General features: G+C 34.4%; 1 protein-coding gene across 1 annotated transcript in view; it reads right to left on the bottom strand.

Moving 5' to 3' along the window:
* Trpa1 (transient receptor potential cation channel subfamily A member 1) overlaps window positions 1–5,212 on the bottom strand; it is a 48,499-nt gene extending 43,287 nt beyond the window's left edge. The window contains exon 1 of the mRNA XM_026397265.2: window positions 5,105–5,212. Coding sequence (XP_026253050.2) covers window positions 5,105–5,212 — 108 coding nt within the window. The remainder of the gene's footprint in view (window positions 1–5,104) is intronic.
* Window positions 5,213–25,797: the final 20,585 nt, after the last annotated feature.

Here is a 25,797-nt window from a genome sequence, read left to right as displayed (position 1 = left end):
TCTTCTTGGGCTTTCCTGCCTACAGGCAAACTCCATCCAATGTTTCCTTATAGAACAAAGCTAAAACCATCCTCCAGCACTATCTTGTGATTCTCTTAAGCAGTAATTCAGAATGATGCCCACTTCCCCAGGGAATATGTAATGCCTCTTCTTTACTGCACCAGGACAATTGTCAGTATCCTGACAAGTGGTATGCGTAATATATTTTTGGCTGCATGACAAATGTTAAAAATCAATATATAATAGAAGCTGAGTGTGAGATTAAAAAAACCACCAACATAGAATGAATCAATGCAGTGGAACAAGATATCATAAAGCTTAAGAACAGACTTGGAAGGGCAGGCTCAATAGGTTTTTAGACCTGCTGTCACTAGTCTGTAAATGTATAATTCCAAACAAATGCCACTTCCACTCACGTCAGGGGAAGAGCCAGAGCTTTCTTGAACATCCTACTTCTGTTTTTTTTTTTTTTATGTTAACCATGTGTAGACTGGAGATGATTTATCATGGATGACACTGTGTTTCTCTCTTGTGAAATTTTTAGGTGATAGTGTTTACATTCTGCTTTTGATTCATTCTCACAAGATATGAAAAATTTCCCAATAGGATTTCTCTTAGAAAGCTCATAGCCTAAACATAATTAAATGACTAATAGTTAAATGAAACTTTAAAGGCCATTTTATTTAATGCTATTAAGGTCACTATTGCAAACCAATTTTTTATAAAAGTTTTCATGTTATAAACTTGACTCTATCATCTACCTTACATTACTATTTAAATATTTATAAATATGCGGGGTAATAAAGTGTATGAAGTTCTTCCTAAAATTAACTATTGGATCCTCTCGTAAATACACTGACAATATATTTCCTTATTCAATCATTTGAAAGATTTTAATGTCTGCCTTACACAGAAAATGAAGAATTTTCAAAATCATTAATTACAAAAGTAATTATATTTCAATTGACTGATAAGATTTTTATTCAAATTTGCTTCTAGAATTCTTACCTATATTTGAAAGTGAGTTGTTAGGTATTATCAATAAATCTGGCTGGGTGAGGTGACACATATACCTATAATCCCAGAGACTTGGAAGGCTGAGACAGGAGGACCATGAGTTCAAAGCCAGCCTCAGCAAAAGTGAGGTGCTAAGCAATTCAGTGAGACCCTGTCTCTAAATAAAATACAAAAAAAATAGGGCTGAGGATGTGGCTCAGTGGTTGCGTGCCCCTGAGTTCAATCCCGGGTACCCTAAATAAATAAATAAATAAATTTGATTGGCATATCTAATCCTACTGATAACAATTTCACATTGTTTCCATTATGATGAGATCATAGATCACATAGGGTTCAGAGAGGCTAGAAATGCCATTGAGTTATTCTGATATTTGCTTACCAAAGACAAAGTCAAATTCAAAAGTGAATTGCAGATTTTAGCCCAAAACTGTGGCTGAAGCCAAAGACAAATGTGTCTTTTAATGGCCTGTGGTGACCTCTAGGAGCTGAGCCTTTGCAGTTCCATGCTGTGCTGCTGTGTTCATGCCATGAGCTCTGCAAGTTCTTCACCTGAATGATAGGCACCTTCTTCCTCTCCTGTTCCCAATCCACCCAGCTTCCTGTAGCCCTCCTAAATCCTGCCTGCAAGGAGGTCTTCCTGATGGTGTTAGCAACCACTGCCATCCAACCTCTCTGGCTCTCACTCCAGTCCACAGTGGAGTCCCCCAGGTGTGTGGGAACTCCCAGCACTGGTTTGTTTTACTGGAGTGTGCTGTTCCTTCTCATTTTTTAAGGCTTTTCTCTACTTCAATTTCTAATATGATAAATATTGGCAGCTATAAATCAGACAAACATTCTTTGGGATCCTCCATGTTGTTTAAGTTTAAAGAGGCCTAGCATAAATCAGAGCAAAATAAGGAAAAATTAATAGAACCTCATTCCAGTTCTATGACTACATAATAATTAAAATTATTTCTTAATGTGACTTCCAGATTACAAAGAAGTGACCGAGTAAACATTTGTCTAAAATTTTTCCAAAGCTATTTCTTAATGAATACTTCATTACATAGACTCAAAGCAAATGTTCTATGAGACAATAGCTTTCAATGGAACCCATTATACAATGACTATCTTCTGAAAATGCAGGAAACGCCCCCAGATGAAAGATCCAGATACTTACTCTACTTTACCTTTGACTATGACTGGTCACATTTGCCACATGATAATATATGTCTCCATACTCCAATTTTTATTTTAAAGATAACTAGAAAATATCTCATGACTGAAAAAAAAAGCTATCAAACAGTCCTAAAATACTTAAATTAAAGTATCTTAATATAATTAGTAAAAACACAATTTGTATATTAGTATTAATTCAGTAAATGTCAGGTTGAAATAAAAATTTAATCTCATATTTTTTAACTTTGGAATTAACCTCTGTTAGCATAGTGAGCATTCAAGAAATTACTCTTCTGTTATAGATTCTTAAATAAGATGGGTCACTCTTTAACTTAAAAAAACCCTGAATTCGACATAAACTATATATATCTTTAGTGACTGCAGGATATAAAATAAGCACCTGCTTTCAAATTTACATATATTCAGTAATAAATCAAATATTCTTCCTTAATTTCATGACTTGTTAAATAAAAGTATATACCTAAATCCATATGGAAGTGTTTTACACTTGAATTTGATATGCTCTTTGAATGATGATACTGTACTACCCACCCTAGTGCCTGAAAGAATAGTTTATAGGTTCTGTTCAGCAATGTGCTGTCAACACAAACCCAACTTCACAATCCTTACAGGAACTACCAGCACATCTCATGTACTCATGGAAGTTCATTAGGTACAGTTTTGCGGTTGTGAATTCAATATTACCTTGTGAGCTCACAAGGGATTATTGATGTACTGGATAGTCTCAATTCAGAATCTGGTATGTTGTCAGGCTTTGAAGACATTTCTTAAAGAAATCTCTGAAGGTAAGCCTAGGATGCCATTTAGACAAATTATCACATATTCGTTTGATGCTGCTTCCTATTGTTGCAGGGTCTCTTCAGGCTCTTTTGGATTCTGAACTATATGACTGGATTCAGTACATTATAGACTAGATCACTTTAGAGAAGCTAATTATAACTAGACCTTTTAAATCAGATATTTCAAATTCATTTGTTTTATTTTGCTTTAATTAAATACATATAAGCAGTAATGGGGCAAAAAAGGAGGAAAACTAAGGTGAGAGATTAGTTTTAACAAATGAAAGGTTAAATACTAATGATTTATTAGTATTTATTGTCTTTTTTATTGAAAAAGACAAAGGCATCAGTCTGATCAGTGTTTTTCTACATTTCTCATCTTAGAAATTTTCTTCCATCCTTCCATTTTTTCCCCCAGTACTAGGAATTGAACCCAGGGGCACTCTGCCACTAAACTACATCCCCAACCATTTTTAGTTTTGAGACAGGGTCTCACTAAGTTGCTAAGGTTGGCCTTGAACTTGTGATCCCCTTGCCTCAGCCTCCTGAGTAGACAGGATTACAGGTGTTCCCCAGTGTGCCTGGTTGATTCTCTAGTTAGCATTCATGAGACACTGTGTATATGTATTGGAGAATTAAGTTATATGCCCTATCTTTCAAATCAGAAAGCCACCAAGAAAGCCCCTAAGTTCAAAACTCTCCACAGTGTTATACATGTTGCAATGAAATGAGTCCATCCAATGAGATTTTTATGGAATGTCCTATAATTATTGTAGTTAGCAAAATAAAATGTCTAAATCCCTTGATCTGCAGGCCCTTATGTAACCTTAAATAACATAAATGACCCCACTTTATTTAGTCAATAAAACGAAATAAAGACAATTTTAAAAAATGTGAAGAAAAGATTGAGACTGGGCTGTGGAAATCCTTCAGCACATATCTCTAGAAAATGAACTACATAAATAATTTTTGAAATTTTAAAATTTCTTCTGGTCCCAGGTTAACTTCAAAGATATAATCCAAGAGATCATCTACATTTACAGACATAACCAATCACAAGTGTAATAGCAAAATACAAAACAAAACAAAGACAACCTACGTGTCTATCAGTGCAGGACTGGCTAAATATATCATGATACATTCATACAATGAGTGTCATGAAGCTGCTAAAAAGAATGAGGTAAATCTCAACTGCTGATTTTGTATTTTGTATACTAAAATGTATTTCATGAGTAAATCAAAATATAAATCTCTGTGACTTCATACTTTTGCAAATAAAAAAGATATATGAACATGTGTGTATTTGTATAACATCAGTATTTTTTTTCCGAAAAATATGTAAGGAACTGTTAAGATAGTTTCACTGTGGAAAGGGAGTTTAAATGGTAATTTGAAAAGCCATCTTAAATGATATCCTCTCATTACAAAAGAGACCCTCCCTCCTGCTGTCAATCTGAGGAAATATAATGATGGGTTTTCTGGAACCCAACAGCTTCTACTCCTCTGACTAGAAGGGTACCATCAAGTGATAGCTTGTGCTGCATTAGATCAAAAAGCCCAGAGAACTGCTTAATAAACAGTAGCTGCTATCCTAGCCACCCACCCACCTTCAAAAGGTCTCCCCCTTCATAGACTTTCTGGTGCTTCCCGCCCCCAATCCTGCCCTTCCATTTCATGGATGTCCTTCAGGCATTTCCAGGTGTTCTCTACTTGACACTATGAGACAAAAATGCTTCCCAATCCCAAAGAATCTCTTAGACAGCTATCCAACTTCCAATTTGGTGTCCATGCGAAAGGCACAAACTTTAAAACTGTCCCCGATTCTGGCAAATGACAAAGGTACATTTTGGCTCGCGCTCCCAGATTGCAGTTGCCCACCAACAAAAACAAGTTGAACAAGTAAGCGCACAGAAAAAGGAATGGTTACTGCGGGGGCGCATTCTGAGCACTGCCCGCAAGCTCCCCAGTTGTGAGGGGCACTTACATTGTGCTCACACCCTGAAGCAAGCATCTCCCGTCCACTCTAGCAGCTTCCAGTCCCAGTATCCAAACGCTGCCCACAAGAAAAACTCCAGTCAATCCCCTCCCAGACTTCGGAACCGGTCCCCACTGCGGATCGCCCTGGGTACCTTAAAGGAGTCCTTGGATTCGTCCATGTCGTCCTCCACGCCCTGATAGACTACGTCCTGGGGCTCCTTCTCCCCAGGGCGTAGCATCTTCCTCAGGCTGCGCTTCATTGGCCCCACCTGGATGCCACCTGGCGTAACTGCTCCCCAAGTCCGTAAGCTCCTGGGAACAGAGAGCGCAGTCAGAGGGCGCAGCGGACCGCGATCTGTGCGCTGCGCCACGGGGTCCGCGCCTAGTCCCACCCAGCTCAGCCCTCACCGAGCAGATTTTGGCTGCGGAAAAAAACTCTCCTCCTCTCCTCCGGGTGTGCCTGGGAGAACTTCTGGAAAGAGTTCTCAGGCCAGGGCTACTAGCAGTCAGGAAGCTGACGGGGCGCAGGAAGGAGGAACAAATACAGTGTCTGTATCTGCTCAGGACAGAACGACTGGACAAGTCCGGGTGGATCCAGCAAATCTGTTATGATAGAAACACTATGTCCTCCTAAGGAAGAAGTACTTGAGGGAAGGAGGGAAGAGGAGGGAGTAGGAAGTAGAAGAGGGAGGGGGAGGAGACGGAGGGGAGGGAAAGAGGCGGGGAGGGTGTGGTAAGTGGTAGATAGAATGAATGAATGAATGAATCAATGAATGAATGAATATATAACTGGGACATCATTGGGAATTTTTTTTTTAACTTTAGAATTTCTTTTTCCCCAACTAAAACTCCTAGTCAGAGCTTGCCTATGTCCTTTGGGGGGGGGCCTTCCTGATTTAGAAATTAGGTTTTTTAGCAAAACTTTTCAGACATTTGGGAGAGTGGTTACATCCTACACTGGTTGGAGGGACTAGATTAAGTCCCTTTGAATCTCAGGTCCCATTTCCTGTGGATGACAATATTAATCCCCCTCATGCTTTGGAGTTAAGAATGGTTAACAAAAAAAGGTTAAACATAATCCACTATTGACTGGCATAATCTTGTTTGCACTCAACTTTGTTTGAGAGACTTATCTTCTTGGGTCTGTGCTGTACTTATCGATCTACAGCATAGGTGTAAATTGTATGCAGTGGAAGGTGTTCTTGATCAATTGAGTGCTAATTTTACACTTGGGTACTGACAAAGGGGACTCTGAAACTACTGCTCCTATTCTTAGACCATGAGATTAAAATGTAAAAGGACAGAATTTAGCTTTGACAATTTTGCTTTGACAAACTGTACTCCTTTAAGGCCCCCTGGTTTGTCCAATTAACCTGGTTTCCTCCAGCACCTAACACTAGACCCACACCAATCCAGAAACTAGCTAGAACCAGTACTCATTAGAAGTTGGTGGAATGCCTGGCTCCAGTAGGCTGAATTTAATGATAGCTGAGTGGTCCTGATGTTATTGAGGAACAATGGGCAGGCCCCCCAAAGCCAGCCAAGTCAATGACAGGTTGCCATCAATTCCACCCATGGAGTGGAATTCCTTGCAAGCATGTCATTGAACCTATCATCTGTCCATAATGTGGCTATTGAAAGATTGAAGATGAAGGTTGAAGATGTTCAACCTTGCCACTTGTTCAGGGAGTACAGAACAGGGATCAACTACACACTTTGCTATGATTTAGTTGAAAGAGATCATACATCAAGAAGGACCAACAAAGGAAAGAATCAGAGGAATAGGTAAAGAAAATAACTTTCACTGAGCCTCTATTTTCTCTGGCATCTTATCTACACCAGTTACCAGTTTTTTACCAATCTCACTAAGTTTGCTTAGGGTCTTGCTAAGTTGCCAAAGCTGGTTTTGAACCTGAGATCCTCCTACCTCAGCCTCCCAAATCACAGGGATTACAGGCATGCACCAATGCAACCAGACCTGTTGCACTTTTTAAAATGGAAATGTCTCTTAGGAATATTAGGACTTTTTATTTGTTTTTATGAATTGTAATGATCAATTGATTTTCTACCAATACTTAGCTGAAAAGGGTCACTAAGGCCAAAGGAAAGAAAAAGGAGTCTCAAAAGGATCATTTCAGAAACTAGGGCAGAGCACATGTCATGGTAGCAAGCATCAGGTAGGATGAGGGGTTCAGGAAATTCCTACTGTGTGTGTGGGGGGTGCTGAGAGAAGGGTCACTTAAGGCCAATACCCCTCCTTTATAATGTCCCTTCTGCCACCAACACAAAATCTCTACAGAATGATGACTTCTGATTCTAGCTTCTGAACCCCATTTGCATGTATACATCCCAACTACATATATGTATATGTACCTACCCCAAAGCATGTATTCTTTCCAACTGGTCCTCTTGCTTTAATGCTGAAAAATATAGATGATTGGTGTTACAGAGCTGCATATTTTCCACCACATTTCTGCTTGCAGAAAGAGACATTGAAATGTTAATTCACATTTCCTTTTATCTTTGACTGGACTTGCTTATTTCAGGCATTTTTCAACAATGTCTCCCTAAGACCTCTCAGGAATTCCTATACCTTTTTCTTATTGATAGTTAAATTATTTCCTACCAACCAAAAGTATCTGTTTTGTAGGCAGGGCTTCCTTGACTGCAAATTACTGGACTTTTAAGATGCATAATGTAGACAGGAACAAGATGATATCTGGCCATTTACAATTAGGATCTTATTCCCTTTGAAGCTTAATTATTGATGAGTAGTAATAAAACACAATATTTTACAATAATTGTAATTTCTAAATAAGGATAATTATTAGAGAAAAATCTTCTTAGAAATTTCCAGAAAATTTTTCTTTTTAATTGCACATCTGCGTTGTCTGAAACTACCAATTTTTTTTCCAAAGTGACTGTACTCTCACACCCACTAGCACAGCATGAGGAGCCTAGTTATCCTCACAAAATTTAGTATTGTCAACTTTCTTTATAGTTATTCTAGTGGCACATAATTGTATGCCATTGCAAGCTTTGTTGTTATTTTCTTAATGGCTAATGATATTGTCCAAACGCTCATCCTTATTAGCTATTCTTATGTTTTCTTGAAAAAAAATGTTTTTCAAGTTCTTTTACCTCTTTTGAAATTGGACTGATTTCTTACTATTGTTGTAAAAGTTCATCACTCTAGATATGCCTTTTTTAAAGATAATCTTCGAATCTTTTTCTGAGTTCATGGCTATTTTCTTAACAATGTGTTTTGAAAATCAGAACTTCTAAATTTTGATAAAAGTCTAATATGTCAATTGTTTTATGGATTGTGCTGTAGATTTCATATAGGGAAAGTTTTACCTATGTTAGAATTAAAAAGATTCTCTTTAATATTTTCTCCTGCAGGTTTATAGTTTTAGTTCTTACATAGATCCAACTTGGGTTAATTTTTATGTATGGCTTGAGGTAGAGGACTAAGTTCATTTTCTTGCATATGAATATAAAACTGGTATTGTTTTTAAAAAAACTATGCATAACTGGTATATTTGATGCTCAATTTAAGTTCTTATAGGTGTCCCACATCTGGGAGAATGGAACAAAATGGGTTTAATGAAAGAAAAAAATGCTGAGGTTGCTAAGAGCTATAGTAAGAATGAATCTTCTCCCGTGAAACTTGGAAGACGGAAAAAAAAAATCGTGCTAGTTTAGTTATCATCCATCACATTGCAAAAGTTATGGCTGGAGTACACGATGAGTGCTTAGTTAAAATGAGAAAAACATTGACTTAAAGGGTTCAGTACTCTTCCTGGTTTCAAACATCCATTGGATGGTCTTAGAATATATCCCTTACAGATAAGGTGGATTACTTTATCTCTTTCAATGTATTTAGTAAAAATTCACCAATTCTTTCAACCTAAGTTTTTTGTTTTCTTTCTTAAAAAGATATTAAATTACTAATTCAATCCATCCTTCCTTCCTTCCTTCCTTCCTTCCTTCCTTCCTTCCTTCCTTCCTTCCTTCCTTCCTTCTTTCTTTCTTTCTTTCTTTCTTTCTTTCTTTCTTTCTTTCTTTCTTTCTTTCTTTCTTTCTTTTTATATGGGATTGAACCTAGGAGCCCTTAACCACTGAACCGCATTCCCAATGTTCTTTTTTAAAAATACATTTTATTTAGACACAGGGTCTTACTGAGTTGCATAAGACCTCACTAAGATACTGAGGCTGGCTTTGAACTCCCAATCCTCCTGCCTCAGCTTCCCTAGCCACTGTGATTACAGGCATGTGCCACTGCACTCAACTAATTTTTAAAAAATCTTTTATGGAATTGTTTTGATTTTATATTCTTGCTTGAGTACATTTTGGTAACATGGCCTCTTTTGAGAATTGTATCTATTTCATTGAAGTTGTTGATTTCTAGGTGTAAGATTATTCATAAAATTCCCTGGCAACCTTGGTAAATGGATGGAGTTGGAGAATATCATGCTAAGCAAAATAAGCCAATTCCAAAAAACCAAAGGCCAAATGTTTTCTCGAATATGTGGCTGCTGATCCATCATGGGGGTGGTGGGAATGGCAAAGGAAGAGAAGAACAGAGGAACTTTGGATTGGGCAGAGGGGAGTGAGGAAGGGGAGGGGGCATGGGAGTGGGAAAGATGGTGAAATGAGACAGACGTCATTACCCTAAGTACATATATGATTGCACAAATGGTGCAACTCTACGTTGTGTACAGAGAGATGAAAAGTTGTGCTCCATCTGTATACAATGCATTCTGCTGTCATGTATAACTAATTAGAAGAGGAAAAAGGGTAGTGAAAATACACACACAAAAAAAATTCCTTTGCAACTACTGAGTCCTTATAATGTCTGTAATAATGTCTCCTCTTTTCTGTTTTGTTTTGTTTTTTGTAGTTTGAATCATGTCTCTTTTCTAGCTAATAGTTTACCAGTTTTAATCATCTTTTTCAACAATGAAATGTTGAATTTATTAATTTTCATTGTTATTTTTCTACTTTGGTTTTGGTGTTTTAAATGTATTTTCTGATTTTCTTTTTGATTATTTTGGATTTGATTTGTGCTGCTTTACTTTTTTGAAATAGAACATTTGTTTATCAGTTTCAAATCTTTCTTCCTTCTAACATAACCATTGAAAACTGTAGAACACTTGCTAAACATTGCTTTACCTGTGTTCCATAAATTTGGACTTGTTGTGTTTTCATTTGTGGTTTCTTCTTTGACTCACAGATTACTTTTGGAAGTGTGTTGTTTAATTTCCAAGTATGTGGGATTTCCCCAAACTTCTTTCTGTTGTTGATTTCTAATTTCAATATGATTACAGACAGAAAACATATGTTGTATAATTTCAATCTACATAAATTTAAATGTAGACATCAAAATTTGTTTTTATGGCTAGCAGATGATCTCTCCTAGAGATTATTCGATATATATTTTAGAAGAATGTATATTCTTCTGTAGTTTAGTAAAGTTCCTGAAGAGATTAGGTCCAGATGGTTAATAATGCTGTTCAAGTTTCCTAAATTCTTAAGTGATTGTCTGTTTATTCTGCTGTTACTAAGAGGAATAATAAATTCTTCAATTGTAATTGTTCAATTATAATGTTTTTCACTCAGCTCTGTCTTCCTTCATTCACAGAGAAGTCTGTTTTTAGGTGCATGCATATTTATAAGTGTTTTATTTCCCTTTCACCACTATGAAATTTTCTTTTTTGCCTTTAATATTTGGGTCTATTTTGTCTGATACAGCCTCTCCAGATCTCTTATATTTACAATTTGTATGGTAAGTCATTTCCATCCTTTTAGTTTTGATCTATTAGTGCCTTTGAAGTGTTTCTCATAAATGCTATATAGCTGGATTCTGCTCTGTTATCCAGATTGACAACCTCCAGTTTTTATTACAATGTTCACTCATTGAGGTGTCATCGACATTAAAGGTAATTTTATATATGGTGCTACTATTTGCATATTTGTTTTCTGTCTCATGTCTTTCTCTATTACTCTGTTCCTCTGTTCCTTCTTTACCAGCTTATTTTATATCCAACATTTTTAACATATCATTTTAATTCATTTATAGATGTTCTTAGTTATTTTCAGAGTATAATCATTATTATGCTCATCTATAACTTATCACAATCAATACCAGCTAAGTATTTATTTAATTCCAGGAAACTATGGTAGCATTGCTCCAACACTCCTTCATTTCCTCTCCGTCTTTATGAAATTATTATCACATGTAACACATTTATACATATCTGTTATACCTATGCATGCGATATAATATCTCCAAAATACTGTTATAGCTATTACTTCAGACAATTTTATGTGTTTTAAGAAATTAAAAGAGAAAAGGGAATATACACAGAGAGAGCCTTTTGTATTTGCCTACATATTTGTCATCTGGTGCTCTTCATTCCTTCTTAAAGATCTGAGTTACTGTCTGATTTACTTTTATGATTTACTTTCAATTTGAAGGACTTTTTCAGAATTTCTTGAAAAGTAGTAAGAGATTCTTTTTGCTACATGTAGAAGTTTTATTTGACAGGTATTTTTTTCCAGCACTCAGAATGTTATTATGCTGGCTTCAGACCTGCATTGTTTCTGAAGAAAAGTTAATAAACTATTCTATTGCTTTTTTCTATAATAAGTAATTTTTTTCTTCCTGATTTTAAGATTTATTCTTTGTGTTTTAGCAATGTGACTTTAATGTGTTTAGGTGTTGATCTCTTTGTGTTTCTCCTGGTGTTTATTGAACTTCTGGAATTTGTAAATTAATACTTTATATCCAATTTGGAAAAATTTCAACCATTGTTTCAAGTAATTTTTCCATCCCCTACTCTCTCTCCTCTCCTTTTGGGACTTCTGTCACATGTGATAGTGAACTTAATGTTGTCCCATTAAGTTTGTGAGCCTCTGTTCAATTTTTTCCTAAACCTGTTTTCTCTCTCTGTTTTAAGTTAGATAAATTTTATTGATTGATATTCAAGTTCACACCTTCTTTCTTCTCAAATCTTCCGCTGAGCCTGTGAATGAATATTTATTGTCTTTTCAGCCATACCTGCCAATGTGATTTTTTGTTTTCCTTGCTATTTCTATTTTATCATTGTCATCATATTTTCCTTTAGTTCTTTGACTGGATTTTCTTTAACTTTTTAATATACGTATATTAGCTGATTTGAAATATTTAATTGACAAATGTAATGTCTGTGGCTAAGCAGAATTAGTTTCTATTTGTTACTGTTTTCTCTGAATAAGTATTATAATTTATTATTTCTTTACTTGCCTTAAAATTTGTGTTTGAAACTAGGTATTTTAGATAATTAATTTTCGAAACTCTAAATTCTGATTAATTGTTCTGAAGGGTTGGGTTTTCTTTTTGTTTTGGTTTCATTTGTTTTGTTTTGAAATATCACTTTGATTAAACTGTAGAATCTGTCTCTCATGTGGTTTGCAGCTATTAATATTATTTCTTATCAGATTTTTTAAATTTTAATTTTTATCCTGGATTTTTTGCATCACTACCCACTTGAAAGTGTATTATTTAGGTTAAAACATTGCTTTTTAAGTGTCCCAAACTTGCTGTTTGCTATTTGCTAAATATATAATTACAGTAACAGAGATGAAAGTTGACAGATTTCTATACATGAATTCAGCTCTATTTTTTCTTATACTAATTTGTGAATTGTATTTAAATCTGGAGTTCTACCAGCTGTAAAATTGTACAAGTAATACTTTTTCAAAGTTTTAGGAGAACTAATCTATGAAAACATTAAAATGTTTTGATCTATTGGTGTCTTTGATCTATTAGTGTCTTAATATTTGACTACATTTTGTGGAAGTTTATTGTCTATTTAGGTAGATCTCCTATGTTTTCTTAAGTCAAATTTAGAAAATAGTAATTGCCTTAGAAATAATTCATTTCATATACACTTCTTAAAAAATGAATTTGGATTCATAGTAATCATACATAAACTTCTAAATAATACATATATACACATATATATGTGTGTATAAAATGTATATATATACAAATATATGTATATATATTACATATTTATATATGAACACACAAATAGAAACTGATTCTGCTTAATCATGTATGTATGTGTGTGTGTATGCTTCCCCTTTCTTGCTTTTAATGTTTATTTGAGATATTTGAGATGATTAAATTTTATAATTTTATTTTTCAGACAGGGGCCTATTTTACTGATTTTTATTAAATGATCAATTTAAGGTATTAGTAATCATATTGGTAACCCTGTTCTCTATTTTTTGTTGTTTTTATTAAATGCTTTTCTGCTTTTGTCCTTGTCATTTAATTTCTATTTTATATGAATTTATTTGTAACTTTTTGAAGATTTAAAAAAATACTGGCATTAGTATATTCAGTTTTTATGGTATTATCTATGCACTTAAAGTAATAACAAGTTGCTTGATATTTATTTTAGTTGTATGCAAGGGTGTTTAAAAATTATTGCTTTTCAAATTTATTTCTTAGTCAGGGCTGGGGATATGGATCAGTTGGTAGCGTGCTTACCTGGCATACACAAGGCCCTGAGTTCAATCCCCAGCATCACCAAAAAAAAAGTATTTCTTAGTAATTCTTATATTTGTTTTTGTTTAAAGTTCCTTTTCAATAAAAACATTATTGAAAAGATTTTTAACTTTTAAATGGCTGGGATTTTTAAAGTATTTCTTGTTAGTTTGCAATTTTGTTAACGATGTTCAATTAATACATCTTATTTATGTTATTTTGAAAATTATTGGGATTTTTTGGGGGGTCCAATAATCGATAAGTTGTATTTAGCACAGTATTTTAATGCACAGTTTTATATAAATCCATTATATAAACCTATTTCTTGTTCCTCACATCTTATACATCCATATTTTTGTTTACTTGATTCAAAAACTTCTGTTAAGGAATTCCACTGGGATTGTGGATTTGACAGTTTAATCATATTTATCATCAGTTTTCCATTTAGATATTTCTTAATCTATATTTTCAGATACGTAGATGTTCATAACAATAATAGAATATTTATGTCTTTTTGGATTACACTTTTACCAATGTGAAATATCTGTTCTTTTTAATGCTTTTTTTACTTGAATTTCATTTTATTCAATTAATTGGGTATTAATACTGCTATACCATCTTTCTTTGTTATTATTTTCCTTAATATTTTCTCCATCTCCTTATTTTCAAGATTTATCTGTGCACATTTTTTTTCATTTTAATGTGTCTCATGCAAGCTTACAGTTGGTTTTATTTTGTTCTTAACCCAGTCTAAAATTTTCTTTCAATAAATGGGGCATTTTAACTCCTTCATATTTCTGATCACTAATACATTTACATTTGTTCTTTTTATAAAGCTTTTGAAATTTTACCTATTTTTTAATTGCTTTATTTCTTTCTGATGATTAGGCTGACCTTTCGAGTTTTTAGCCTCTACTGTTTGGAAAATTTCACATTCTAATTTTTTTATTGTGATTTTCCCCTTAATTTTAATAATCACACTTAAGATTTTGGTCAATTTCAAATGTTGATCCCCTACACTTTTTCTATTTACAACTTAATAAGCTTATGCTAATAACATTTGCATCTCTTTTCTCTGACTATCTCTCCCATCCACATTAAATATATCCTGCATGTTAGTTTCAAATTTGAAGAATTAAGCTTTATAAAAATACATAGATAATTCTAAATGTTATCATTGTTATATTTTTATTTTTCTGGTTCTTGTAATATTTACCATTTTTGTCTTGAATTCATATCACCTTTTTCTGAATTTCATACACAATTAATTCTTTAGGAGAAGGCACATTGAAGATTTTCCTATTACTTTTCATAGTATATTTTTATAGATAAAATGTCTTCTATTGATTTACTTCATATTCATTCTTTGTAAGTTATTTTTTTTCTTTCTCATTTTTTTTTAGGATTGTTGTATTTACTTCTGGGATGAAGAATTTTCTTTTGTTCTTGTGATTCCTTCTAATTTAGTGATTTTCTTTGGATCTGGGAAATTTATACGATGTACTCATGTCATCATTTATTTTTCTATACATTGCACACCTCTTCATGGCAAATGATTAAAAAATTCAACCCAATTCTACTTTTGATAATCAAATTTATTCTTGTTACTCAAAAGTAGAATTTATTGGCCACAAAACTAAAAAGGCCTATGTTAGTACTAACTTCAGATACAACTTTATCTGGGGACCCAATGTCATTAAAGCTGGTTTTCTCTTTCCTTTTACCACTTTTTTTTTAATAGAAAGAGAGAATTTTTCTTCCTTTTCCGAGGTGTACCTAGATAGCTATAACAGCACCAGGCTCAAATCTTCCAAGTTTATGTTCATTGGTATGATCACTGAATTTTTCACCAGTTCTACAAAAGTTCATGATGTATCATTTGCTCTAATTAGATTATGACCAGGAAAACAATTTGATTATGCAGACCTAAGATATGTGTCCTCTGGTGAAGCCAGACATGGATTCAAATGTACCTGAATTACATGGGTTGGGAATGGGGGAAGTATGATTCCATCACCTGGAGAGAAATTTGAGTACAATATTGGGAAAAAAAAGTGGGGAGGGCAAGAAATTGATACTATTTCTGCCTGACTGAACCAATAAATTATACATATGTATTTTATACACACACTTTCTCTTATTTTTATATTTGATTTTTCTGTGTACATACTAAAATTTCTTAATCTCTTTTCCTTATATTTCAAGCTTACTAGCATAATTTTTACTTCTTAGTCTTTTTATGCTGTATTATAGGAAAATTCTTTGACTTGACCTTCCGGTTCACTGTGTTGTCTTTCACTTATGTTTCTCTATCAAGTATCCATATTTATAAGTTTCATGAAGAAATTTTTATTTCAAAGTCTCAGATTGTAATATATTCTCACATTTTCATTTCATTCTTGAGTCCTGATCTGCTTGTCATCCTATTAACCTCACTTTCTCAGTATAATAAGTAGCATTAGTGTCCTTCAAATGCTGAATGATCCATCTGCTCATTTAGTATCACTTGCCTCTTTTATTCACTAAGATCAGCCTCTGGGATTGTTGGGGAGGTCTGATAAGATGCTAGTGTGCTTCACCCTCTCATCTAGGTATAACAGCACTTGTCCTCCCTGGAGAATTACTGTGCCTCAGGTTCCAGTTGCCCATACTCTGCCTTAGCTCATGGACAAACACCATTGCTCCTGTTGCTTAGTACAACTCAGAGAAAGGTGTAGTGGGGATGAGCTCCCCTCTCGCTGTTGTTTCTCAGCTTGTAACTTCTCAGGTAAATAATTGCAGACACCCACTTTGTGTTCAGGGCCTCCCCACCTTTCTTCCCATTGCAGTATTATTTTGCCTGGGTTTGTGTTTTCCTTTGTGTTTAATAACTATGTAAGTCTTATCCTAACATCTTTCTCGAATCCTTTGCATTTCTAGTCTATTGGTAGCATCCAACCTTGTTTTGAATTTATTCTTTCACACACACACACACACACACACACACACACACACACACACATAGAATTTTGTTTGGGCCACTTTATAGGATTTCAGATGGGATTTCATTCAATTTCATTCAATTGCTTTCTCTTAATTTCCATATAATTAAAAAATTCAGTCCTATTCTTGCCAAAATGTATACAAAGGAGAATTTTTTTATATAGCCTATCTTCAAATATTTGAGTGATATTAGAAGAGCATTGGGTTAGAAAGAAAAGGGAAAGCTAATGTTTACTGGGATTCTACCACTCATCAAGCCCTGCCCATCTCTCTCTCTCTTCTCTCTCTCTCTCTCTCTCTCTCTCTCTCTCTCTCTCGATCGCATGCACACAAACACTCCACCATGATACCCATAAAATAAGGTTTATTTCTACCATGTAATGAGAGATACTTGGTATACTTTGCTACAAAGAAACCTGAAGCAAATCTTGCCCTTTCTACTTCCCAGAGACCAAGAGATATACACAGGTTAACCAACCCAGCCTCATTCCCTGGGTCCTTAGCAACCATGGTCTAGAGTGATTGTTGGAATAGTTAATAAAAATGTTAAGTCTGATAAGATTATTTAAAATGTAAGATATTAATAAAGTTAATTTAGTTGGCCCCCAGACAAGGAAAGCCTTCTTAAGAGTCAATTCTATCAAATAAAATAATGTAACAAATTTTAGAATAAAATAAGACATACAAATGTATTTTGATGGTATTCAATTTTTTAAAAAAATATACATATTTTATTACTTAATCTGATCAGATGATGGAATTCATCTGTATGTTGGGAATATTTATTTCTATTTATCCTGAAGCAACAACCAAAATTTAGAATTTGTTTCTATAATATCTGCCAGTGAATGAGAGATATGGCAGATTATTCACACTTTCAGTAGTTACAGGATTTGGAAATACAATTAATGTCTGTTGATTAACAAGAGTCCTCCATGGTGCAAGTTTCCCTTCTATGCACATAATTAATACCCAGATAATTTAGCCTGGAGCAGTAAGACTACAAAAGAAAGCTCTTTTCTCTTAAGCACCTCTACTATTTAATACTTTTATTAAATATGGAGCTTTCAGAAAGCAAAACTACTTCATTATATGAAAATATTTTATTGGGTTTATCTTAAGCAGTAACATAATAATATCTGTAGTTCAAAGTCCATCATCAGTTTAGAGAGACATTATTGTTCGACTGTTTCAAAAATATATTAATTTATCCAAGTCTTGAAAAAGACTTTTTTAGGATTCCAAATCATGACTTTTAGTAAATTCTGGAAACCACAGTTCACCAATTCATAATAGGAGCTAAGTCGGATTGAAATTAATAATAAAAAATATAAAATGAGAACCTCCTTTTGGTTATATAGTTGAAACCCAAATTGGCATTCAGATATATATGAGAATGTAACAATTATATTTATTTCAGATGTCAGAAAATTTGACTCATCTCACTTCTGAAATACATGCATTATACTTTAAACATAGGAAAATCACAAGAAATTGAATTAAAACGTGCTTATCTTTATTCATGGAAATTGACTCCTTTTACACAGGATTAAATGACCAAATAGTAGAGCACTGTTCCTTTCCTCAGTCAATAGGTTGCACCACTTTTATAGTACAATATAATTATACAAGGGGTGGTTCATTCTAAGAGTCAATATTATGCCTTTTATTAAATTGCCTTATATAAATTATGAGTGAACACTGTATATTCATAATTTGGGCTTTGAAATTTGATAGTTGCCTACTCAAAACCAATCACCTAATTATTACTTGTACATTTGTCTTATCAACCAAGCTTCTCTATTATTCAGTAGTATAAATCCCAAATAGTTTATAAGAGTAGCCATAGGAGAATTATCTAACTTTTGCACAGAACTAATAACCTTTTTACTACTACAACAGATTACCAAGAGAAACAGAACTACAATAGATTATCAAGAGAAACAGATCATCAAGAGACTAAATAAAGGATAGCAGCATTGTCATTTACTTGTTAAAATCTGTTATGCAATAATAAATTGTGGACAAAACTGAACTACGCAAGGAAAAAGTATAAAAAATTAAATATGACAAATATTTTACACCATGAGTATATGTGTATCTAACAGAAATATGATTTCAGGAAAAAATGAACTTCTAAATTGAGTACTTACAAATTACCTTATAAAACCTTTTTTTTTTAAATCAAACCAACTTTGGATGTCAGCTATGAAAACTTGAATGAAAATGCTCCATCTGATGTGTTCTCCATTTTCTTTTCCTAAGACATTTTTATTTATTCATTCTTTTAATTCAAAAACATTTACTTTGTAGTAACTTCATATGAGGAGGTATATAAGGAGCTTCCAACTTAACATGAAAGAGAAGTAGAAATTTGAAGCAGAGTATATTACTGTACTAGTAAAGGCTGGGGTCTAATTATACAAAGCCCTAAACAAATATTCTAAATATGTTTGTATGTATTTGTGTCTATGTGTGTGTGTGTGCAATAATTGGAACAGTAATTTTGCATATTTATGGGGAACAATTGTTGCATTTCAACACATAAGTATAACGATCAGATCAGGGTAACTGGCACATCTGTTCTCTTAGACATTTACCATTTCTTTGTCTTGGAAACATTCAAAATCTTCTCCACTAGCCACTGTGACACACTGAGTTGTCAACCAAAGTTCTATCCTACTGTGTCTGCTAATCATCCTTTCTTTATTCCCCTTCCCTATCCCAGCCTCTGATAACCATAATTCTGTTCTCCACTTCTAGAACAACTTTTTTATAAACATGCAGTGTTTTTTTTCTGTCCCCAACTTATTTCACTTAACAAAATGTCCTCCAGTCCCATCCACGCAAAACAGGTATTCTTAGCTTAATCAATTTTTCAAATGGTGGTTTAACATTGAAGAGTGGCTCTGACACCTTCAATCCATAGCTCCCTGTGTTTCCATGTTCTTTTGGATTGAGCCAAAGAGGGGAAAGAGCATGGAACAGTGAGTTTCAACATACTCACTTCAATCATCCCAAACATTTAGCATAAATAATGAAATGGCTTCCCCTGGTGACTAAGTTATTTAGTGATAAACACTTTTGGTGTTTATCACAGTGATGCTGATCAAAGTTTAAAGTGAATCTGATTATACTCTGAATATAAAAAATAGATCTCTAGGGTCATTGTTTTGGACCTGATATGTTGTAGCCACATAGCTATAACTGCATGGGAGTCAGAGAAATATAGTACCTAAAAGAAAATGGAGCAATGTTTGTCAGTAGTCTCTTCCACAGTTGCTGTGGGAAGGCTCTCTGAAGGAAGCAAAGACCATGATGGATGAGTAGTAAATAGTCAGGAGGAAATTGGGATGGTGAAGGAAGAGCCATGCTAGCAAGATGATTGTAGCAGAAGGAAGATCACATGCAAATCACAAGTGAGAAAAGATGGTGTAATGAAGGAATTTCATCAGGCTCATGAAGGAGTAGAAGGAAAGAGCATGAAGGACCATGGAAGCTTTGATAATGGGGTTGTTGATTTCATTTGAAATTCCTGTATTTTCCCCATAGGACATAAAGCAAGCAGATCAAGGGTGGGGTCAGTAAAGTCAACAATGATGGCATAATGGTCATAAGGTTAGAAAGGCTAACGTCTTCCACTGTGGCAGTGGAGATGAAGGGGGAGGAGAATTTAGCAGACCTCTGAGACAGACACTCCTGCAGTTGGAGGGCAATCTGAGGGTGGGATGAGCGAAGCAGAGTCTAGAATGACTTGGAGGTTTCTGACTTCCTGGGAGAAGAGAGGTAAGTGTATTCCTAAAAGGGAGGGGAAAAAAAGAGTCTGTCATCCAGAAATCCAAGGGATGAAAGAGTTTTAAGTGGTAGAAAATTTTGACTTTGCAAAATCTGAAGAAAGATAAAGAAAAGGAAGACCAAACTGTCCACTTTCAAAGTGAAAACTAGAATGTTACCAGGGACTTTGCTAAGAGAAGTTTCAGAATTCGATTTTGCTATTTTTTAAATAGTAAACTTGGCAATGACAGTGAAAATAATGCATTACAAAAATCTCAAACATTTAGCATAAATAATGAAAGGGCTTCCCCTAGTGGTTAAAGTTATTCAGGTATAGATTGGAAACACGATTTGGTGTTTATCACAATGTTGCTAATCAAAGTTTAAAGAGAATCTGATTGTGCTCTGAATGTAAAAACAAGTAGATCTTCAATTCAGAACCATTGGAGCTCCAACTCTGATATTTTTCCACATGGAAGACTTTCACCTCCACCCTAATTTACTGAGAAATTTGATGATGATAATGCACATGATTGCTATTACTAACACTTGATGCCGAGTGCTGCTATTAGCAGCAATGTCTCCAAAATTTCAATATCAAAATGATAGAAGAGCATGTTATAAACAAGACTATTAATTCGTAGAATGTATGATAACAAAAGTTTAAAGTATGCAAATCAATAAAGAGTTTTTTAAACCTCCATGCTGAACAATAATGTATTTCAGTTGTTATTTAGTGATCAAAATTAGAAAGTTTTCAATAGTAGACACTTCATGTGCATTATATAAATCCCAAAGGATAAAGAACAGCTTATAGAAAATTATCAAAACTGAAATTGGTGGAGTAGGAAATTGTGTTTATATTAAGTAACATCTCAAACATTAAAATGCTATACTGCATTATCTGGAATGATAATATCTCAGAGAACTAAAAGTAATAATACACCTAGTTTATATTTGTTTATACAATTATTTTTCCCTTCGAAAACTAAATGAAGATATATCCTTTGCACTGCATATACTACAAGAAGCTCAAAAGCCTAAATTGAGAATGGCCAGAGTCTATATTAAGGTTATAATAATGGATTATTACAAATAAAGGAAGTAATCTGCCTTTTATGTTTGGTGGTTTTGAGTTTTCTGTTTCTGTTGACTCACCAAAATAAAATAAATAATTCCACATTAAAAATAAGACAAAACCCACTACCTGTTTCCCTGGTAGGAAATCAGCAAACACTTCCCATTTACCTAGCTATCCATAAAATGCTCTGCCAAACCTGAATTTTCCAGGCCTAGAGAACAAAAGGCTTGGCAATTACATAGAATTGGAGATAAGAAGACCAAAGTTTGAGTCTCAACCTGCCACCTGGCAGTTTTATAACCTTAGATTGGTCATTTCATTTCTCTGAACTTCTGATCCCTTTTGCTCAGAATGGAAATAATAAAGCTGGCCTCAGAAGGGTTTTGTTAGAAATAAACTAGACACTGTATGAGAAAATGCTTCTTCTGTTCTATTACATAATTGTCTTGGTTTTACAAGCATTGTTACAAAAAAAAACCCTTATTTATGATGCTGATTCTTTTCAGAAATCTGAGAAAGCATTAGGAGCACAATACAAGGTGGACCATATATGAACCTCTGAGTTGGACAAATATTAAACCTTGGATTTTTCAAAAGTGAAATGTTCTTTCTTGTGGTTCTTGGGGATAAGAACAGGACTATTTTTTTAAATTGAGTTGCTATAATAAAAGGGAAATTAATGCCTTATGTTTTCTCAAAATTCTATTGCAGAGTCACCAAGATACCATCAAGAGTGGACATTGGTCACACTAATTGAATGATCACAATGAGTCTTTTTTTATATTTATATTTCATTAAATGTTTCACATTTATTATCTTATTCAATTCTCACAACTTATGAAGGAACTCCTTAATTTTTCCCATTTTACAGATGAGAAATTAAGGTATACAGTGGCCGAATGACTTGCGTTAGACCAGGATATGACTCTGAAGGGTTGTTAGAGATAAAGATTCCATGGCAACTTTGGTCACCAATTTTAACATTTAATAATCTCCATGCATCAACAAATTGCCCCATCTACACCCTCCATTGCTCTACTAAAATAATTAATTACTTTCATTTGTAAACATTAATCCTTGAGAGTATGATTCATTCTGACTGTGCTCGATAAATACTTCCAGACAAATTGCCTGCTCAAGAGGAAAGCCTTCCAGATATAAATTTCCTGTGTTATGGCTAAAGAAAACAAAACAAATTATAATTACTCACTTGCTCATCAAGGTCTAAAATTTATCCAAATCAGGGTTAATTTTGAATGAATTGCTTATTTCCCTCATTGGGAAATTCTAAGCGGAAGGCCCAGGGAAATAAGCAGTTAATTTGCAGTAAAGGCCAAATTGAGAGACAGAGTGAACACAATTATCTTCTATTCTTAAATTGTCTCTTCAATATTATTGAGAACATCAAGGGTAGTATCTCAGTTAATGTGATTGCCCAGAGACACCACACTGAAGCAGGCAGCCACTGTGAAAAACCCACTGTGAATTCTCTCTCCTATCATCCTTCCATTTTATTCTGATGTCTTCTGTTGACAGCACCTCTCTAGCAGATAGTTGCAAGAGGTCCTATAGGAGTCACCTCCCAGAACAACTAAGCATGGCAAAAACAGGTAAAAATATGAAATAAAAATAAAAGAGAGAGAGAAAACAAGAAATTCTGTGTGATGCTGGGCTGCTCCCATTGCTCCCTCCCACTCCAGGCACCCACATTCTCACCCCCATAGGAGTAAATGGGTTCCTTTGAGAGTGTCACTTACTGAAGCACTCAGACTTCCTTTTTTTATGGTTTGCCCAAAGCAGGCTTTTAGGTGGGACCTCCAGGCACAAAGTCAACTTTCAGGCAGAAACTTCCCATCTGACACTATTTGGGCTGCCTTTTCTTCCTGGCCCCAGGACATATACACAACCATGGCTGTTTCCTTCTCAAGCAGTATGTTGGGGTAGATATAAATTTTGTGTAGCTATTTTAATTTTTTAAATTCTTTTAAAAATGTTTGGGTTTTAGTTGTCAATAGACCTCTTTTATTTTATTTATTTATATGTGGTGCTGAGGATCAAACCCAGTGCCTCACACATGCTAGGCAAGTGCTCTACCACTGAGCTACAACCCCAGCCCTCATTTTAAAAATTCTGTAATCATTTTATTTTATTAAAAGAATTACAGTTAATTGGAAAAAAAAATTGTTGTAAGCCAAGCAAAGGTTACTCTGCAAGCCAAACCAAAATCCCTTTGTGTTGTACTGAGAATAAGGAGAGTAAATTCCAAACTTGTTTAAACAGAGAGTAGAATGGTGCTAACCAGGAATAGGAAGGTCGGGGCAATGGGAAGATATTGGTCAAAGGATACAAAATTTCGGTTGTGCGAGAGAAATAATTCTGGGGATCAAAGTACAACGTCATTATAGTTAATTAATAATGTAGTCTATACTAAAAATTTGCTAAGAGAGTAAATCTTAAATATTCTCACCACCTAAACATGTGCCCACAAACACACAAACCCATGTGCGGGCACACACAAGGTGAGTATGAGGTGATGGATATATTAATTATCTTGATTTTGAGAAATCTATCATACATAATCAAATTGTACACCATAAATATAATTTTTGTGGTGCTGGGTATTTAACTCAGGGCCTTGTGCATACTAAGCAAGCTTTCCATTTTTGTCAATGACACTTCAGTAAAGTTAGAGGGAGAAAAAAGAATATCCAAGGGCCACAGGACATGGATTTGATGGCTTGCATTTTTAAGTGGTATCATTTTGAGTTAGGAGTAGTGGTATAAATAAGTAGCTCAGGCTAAGCTAGGACCCAGAAAACCATGCAAGGATCTCTACCAGTAGGAGCTGTGGTCCTCTATCTTTTCTTAACATTGCTTTTTAAAGAGATGAAATTCTTTCTGCACAGATGTTAAACTTCCATTTTGACAAGAGATCAAGTGCTCATATATATTGCCAAATGTTGCTTGATCTTCTGTGAAGTTGCCTCATCGCTATTTTGGTGGTGTGTAGTTAAGGGTGTCTAACCACATGAAAAACTTACAACATCAGGAAAGCTATCTTAACCATGGGATAAATATTTGGGGAAAAGATAAACTCAGATGTGTTTGTTCAAGAATAGTAACTATGATATAATCTCCATTTCAATTTGTTGATTTTTCCTTCCTTCAATGACTTTGTGCTATCTTTTGGTGTTTTCTGATACATTTTAAAGCATTATTTTATTTTGATCTTTCAAGAATAATTTGGTGAACCTGCATGGAAAGATGGAAAATATCTGCTTAACTATTATCCTCATCTCAACTAATTCATTTAACTAGATCAAGTTTACATTCCAATATATGACCTGATTTATGAATATTCCATTAAAGATATGTGTTTTAGATGATGGATATGCCAATTACTCTGATTTCAACATTACATAACGTTTACATGAGTCAAAACATCATAACATATCATGTAAATCTGTACAATTATTGTGTATCAAAAATAATTTTTTAAAAAACAGAGTGAATAATTATGTCTGTGCACTCAAACTATTCAGAAATAATATTTTTGTATTTGTGTGTTATGTTCTTGCTTTTCACATTGACTTCTGTTTACCTACATGTGATAGATAAGACATGCTAGACAATGTGGGAAAATCTATATGAGAACTCCTATTCAAAATGGCGCACTGCAGACAGCCACAGCAACCCACACCAGGTGTGGCTCCTTGTGTAGCTGGTGTCTTTAGCTCTCTTTCTTTGAAAGTATTAATTTCATTTGATGAGCCTGAGGGAATAAGCTATGAATGGTCTAGATGAATCATGGTAACCTCATTCCACTTTATCAGTGATTGATCAGGGTGTGAACATGTGGAATTTGAGGATTGAGGATATTGACTCGAGAACTGGGGGTTTCTGGAATAATTTTTCTCCTTTCACTTTATAAAAGGTCCTGTTTTTCCTGCTCACTTCCTTTTCTCACCTTTGAACACCACCCTGAGAAGGTTTAATGCTTGGGTCTCTAGTAACTATTCCAGAACACAAAGTAAATATCAAGAGGATAAAAGCTAGTATGGCCACGCAGGTGAACATACTCTGCATCTTCAACACTATTCCTGAGCTACTGAAGCAATCCTGGAACTGATTTTTCTCTGTACTCTTTGATAATAAATAAAATTATTAATAAAAAAACAGTACTTTCTTTGTCTTACAGTAAAAACCATTTATTATAATACACAGCCTCACCCAATTTCTCACTAAAATGTCAACAATGGTATAGTAAAAACACTAGTAACTCAAAATAGTAGCAAAATCTTTGTAATTGTTCATTACCCTTTATTCCTAAATTAATAAGATGTCTCTTGAGTGTTGGAAGAAAAGGAAGCCAGTCAAAATTCAACAGGGATTGTTGACCTCAAAGTTGGATTCATTTTTCATATTCTCAGGCAGAAGTTCCTCCATGCTGTGCTTATCTGCTACTGAGA

This window comes from Urocitellus parryii, chromosome 7 (assembly GCF_045843805.1).
Source record: "Urocitellus parryii isolate mUroPar1 chromosome 7, mUroPar1.hap1, whole genome shotgun sequence".
Taxonomy (NCBI): Eukaryota; Metazoa; Chordata; class Mammalia; order Rodentia; family Sciuridae; genus Urocitellus; species Urocitellus parryii.
This window is presented reverse-complemented; position numbering and strand designations above follow the sequence as displayed.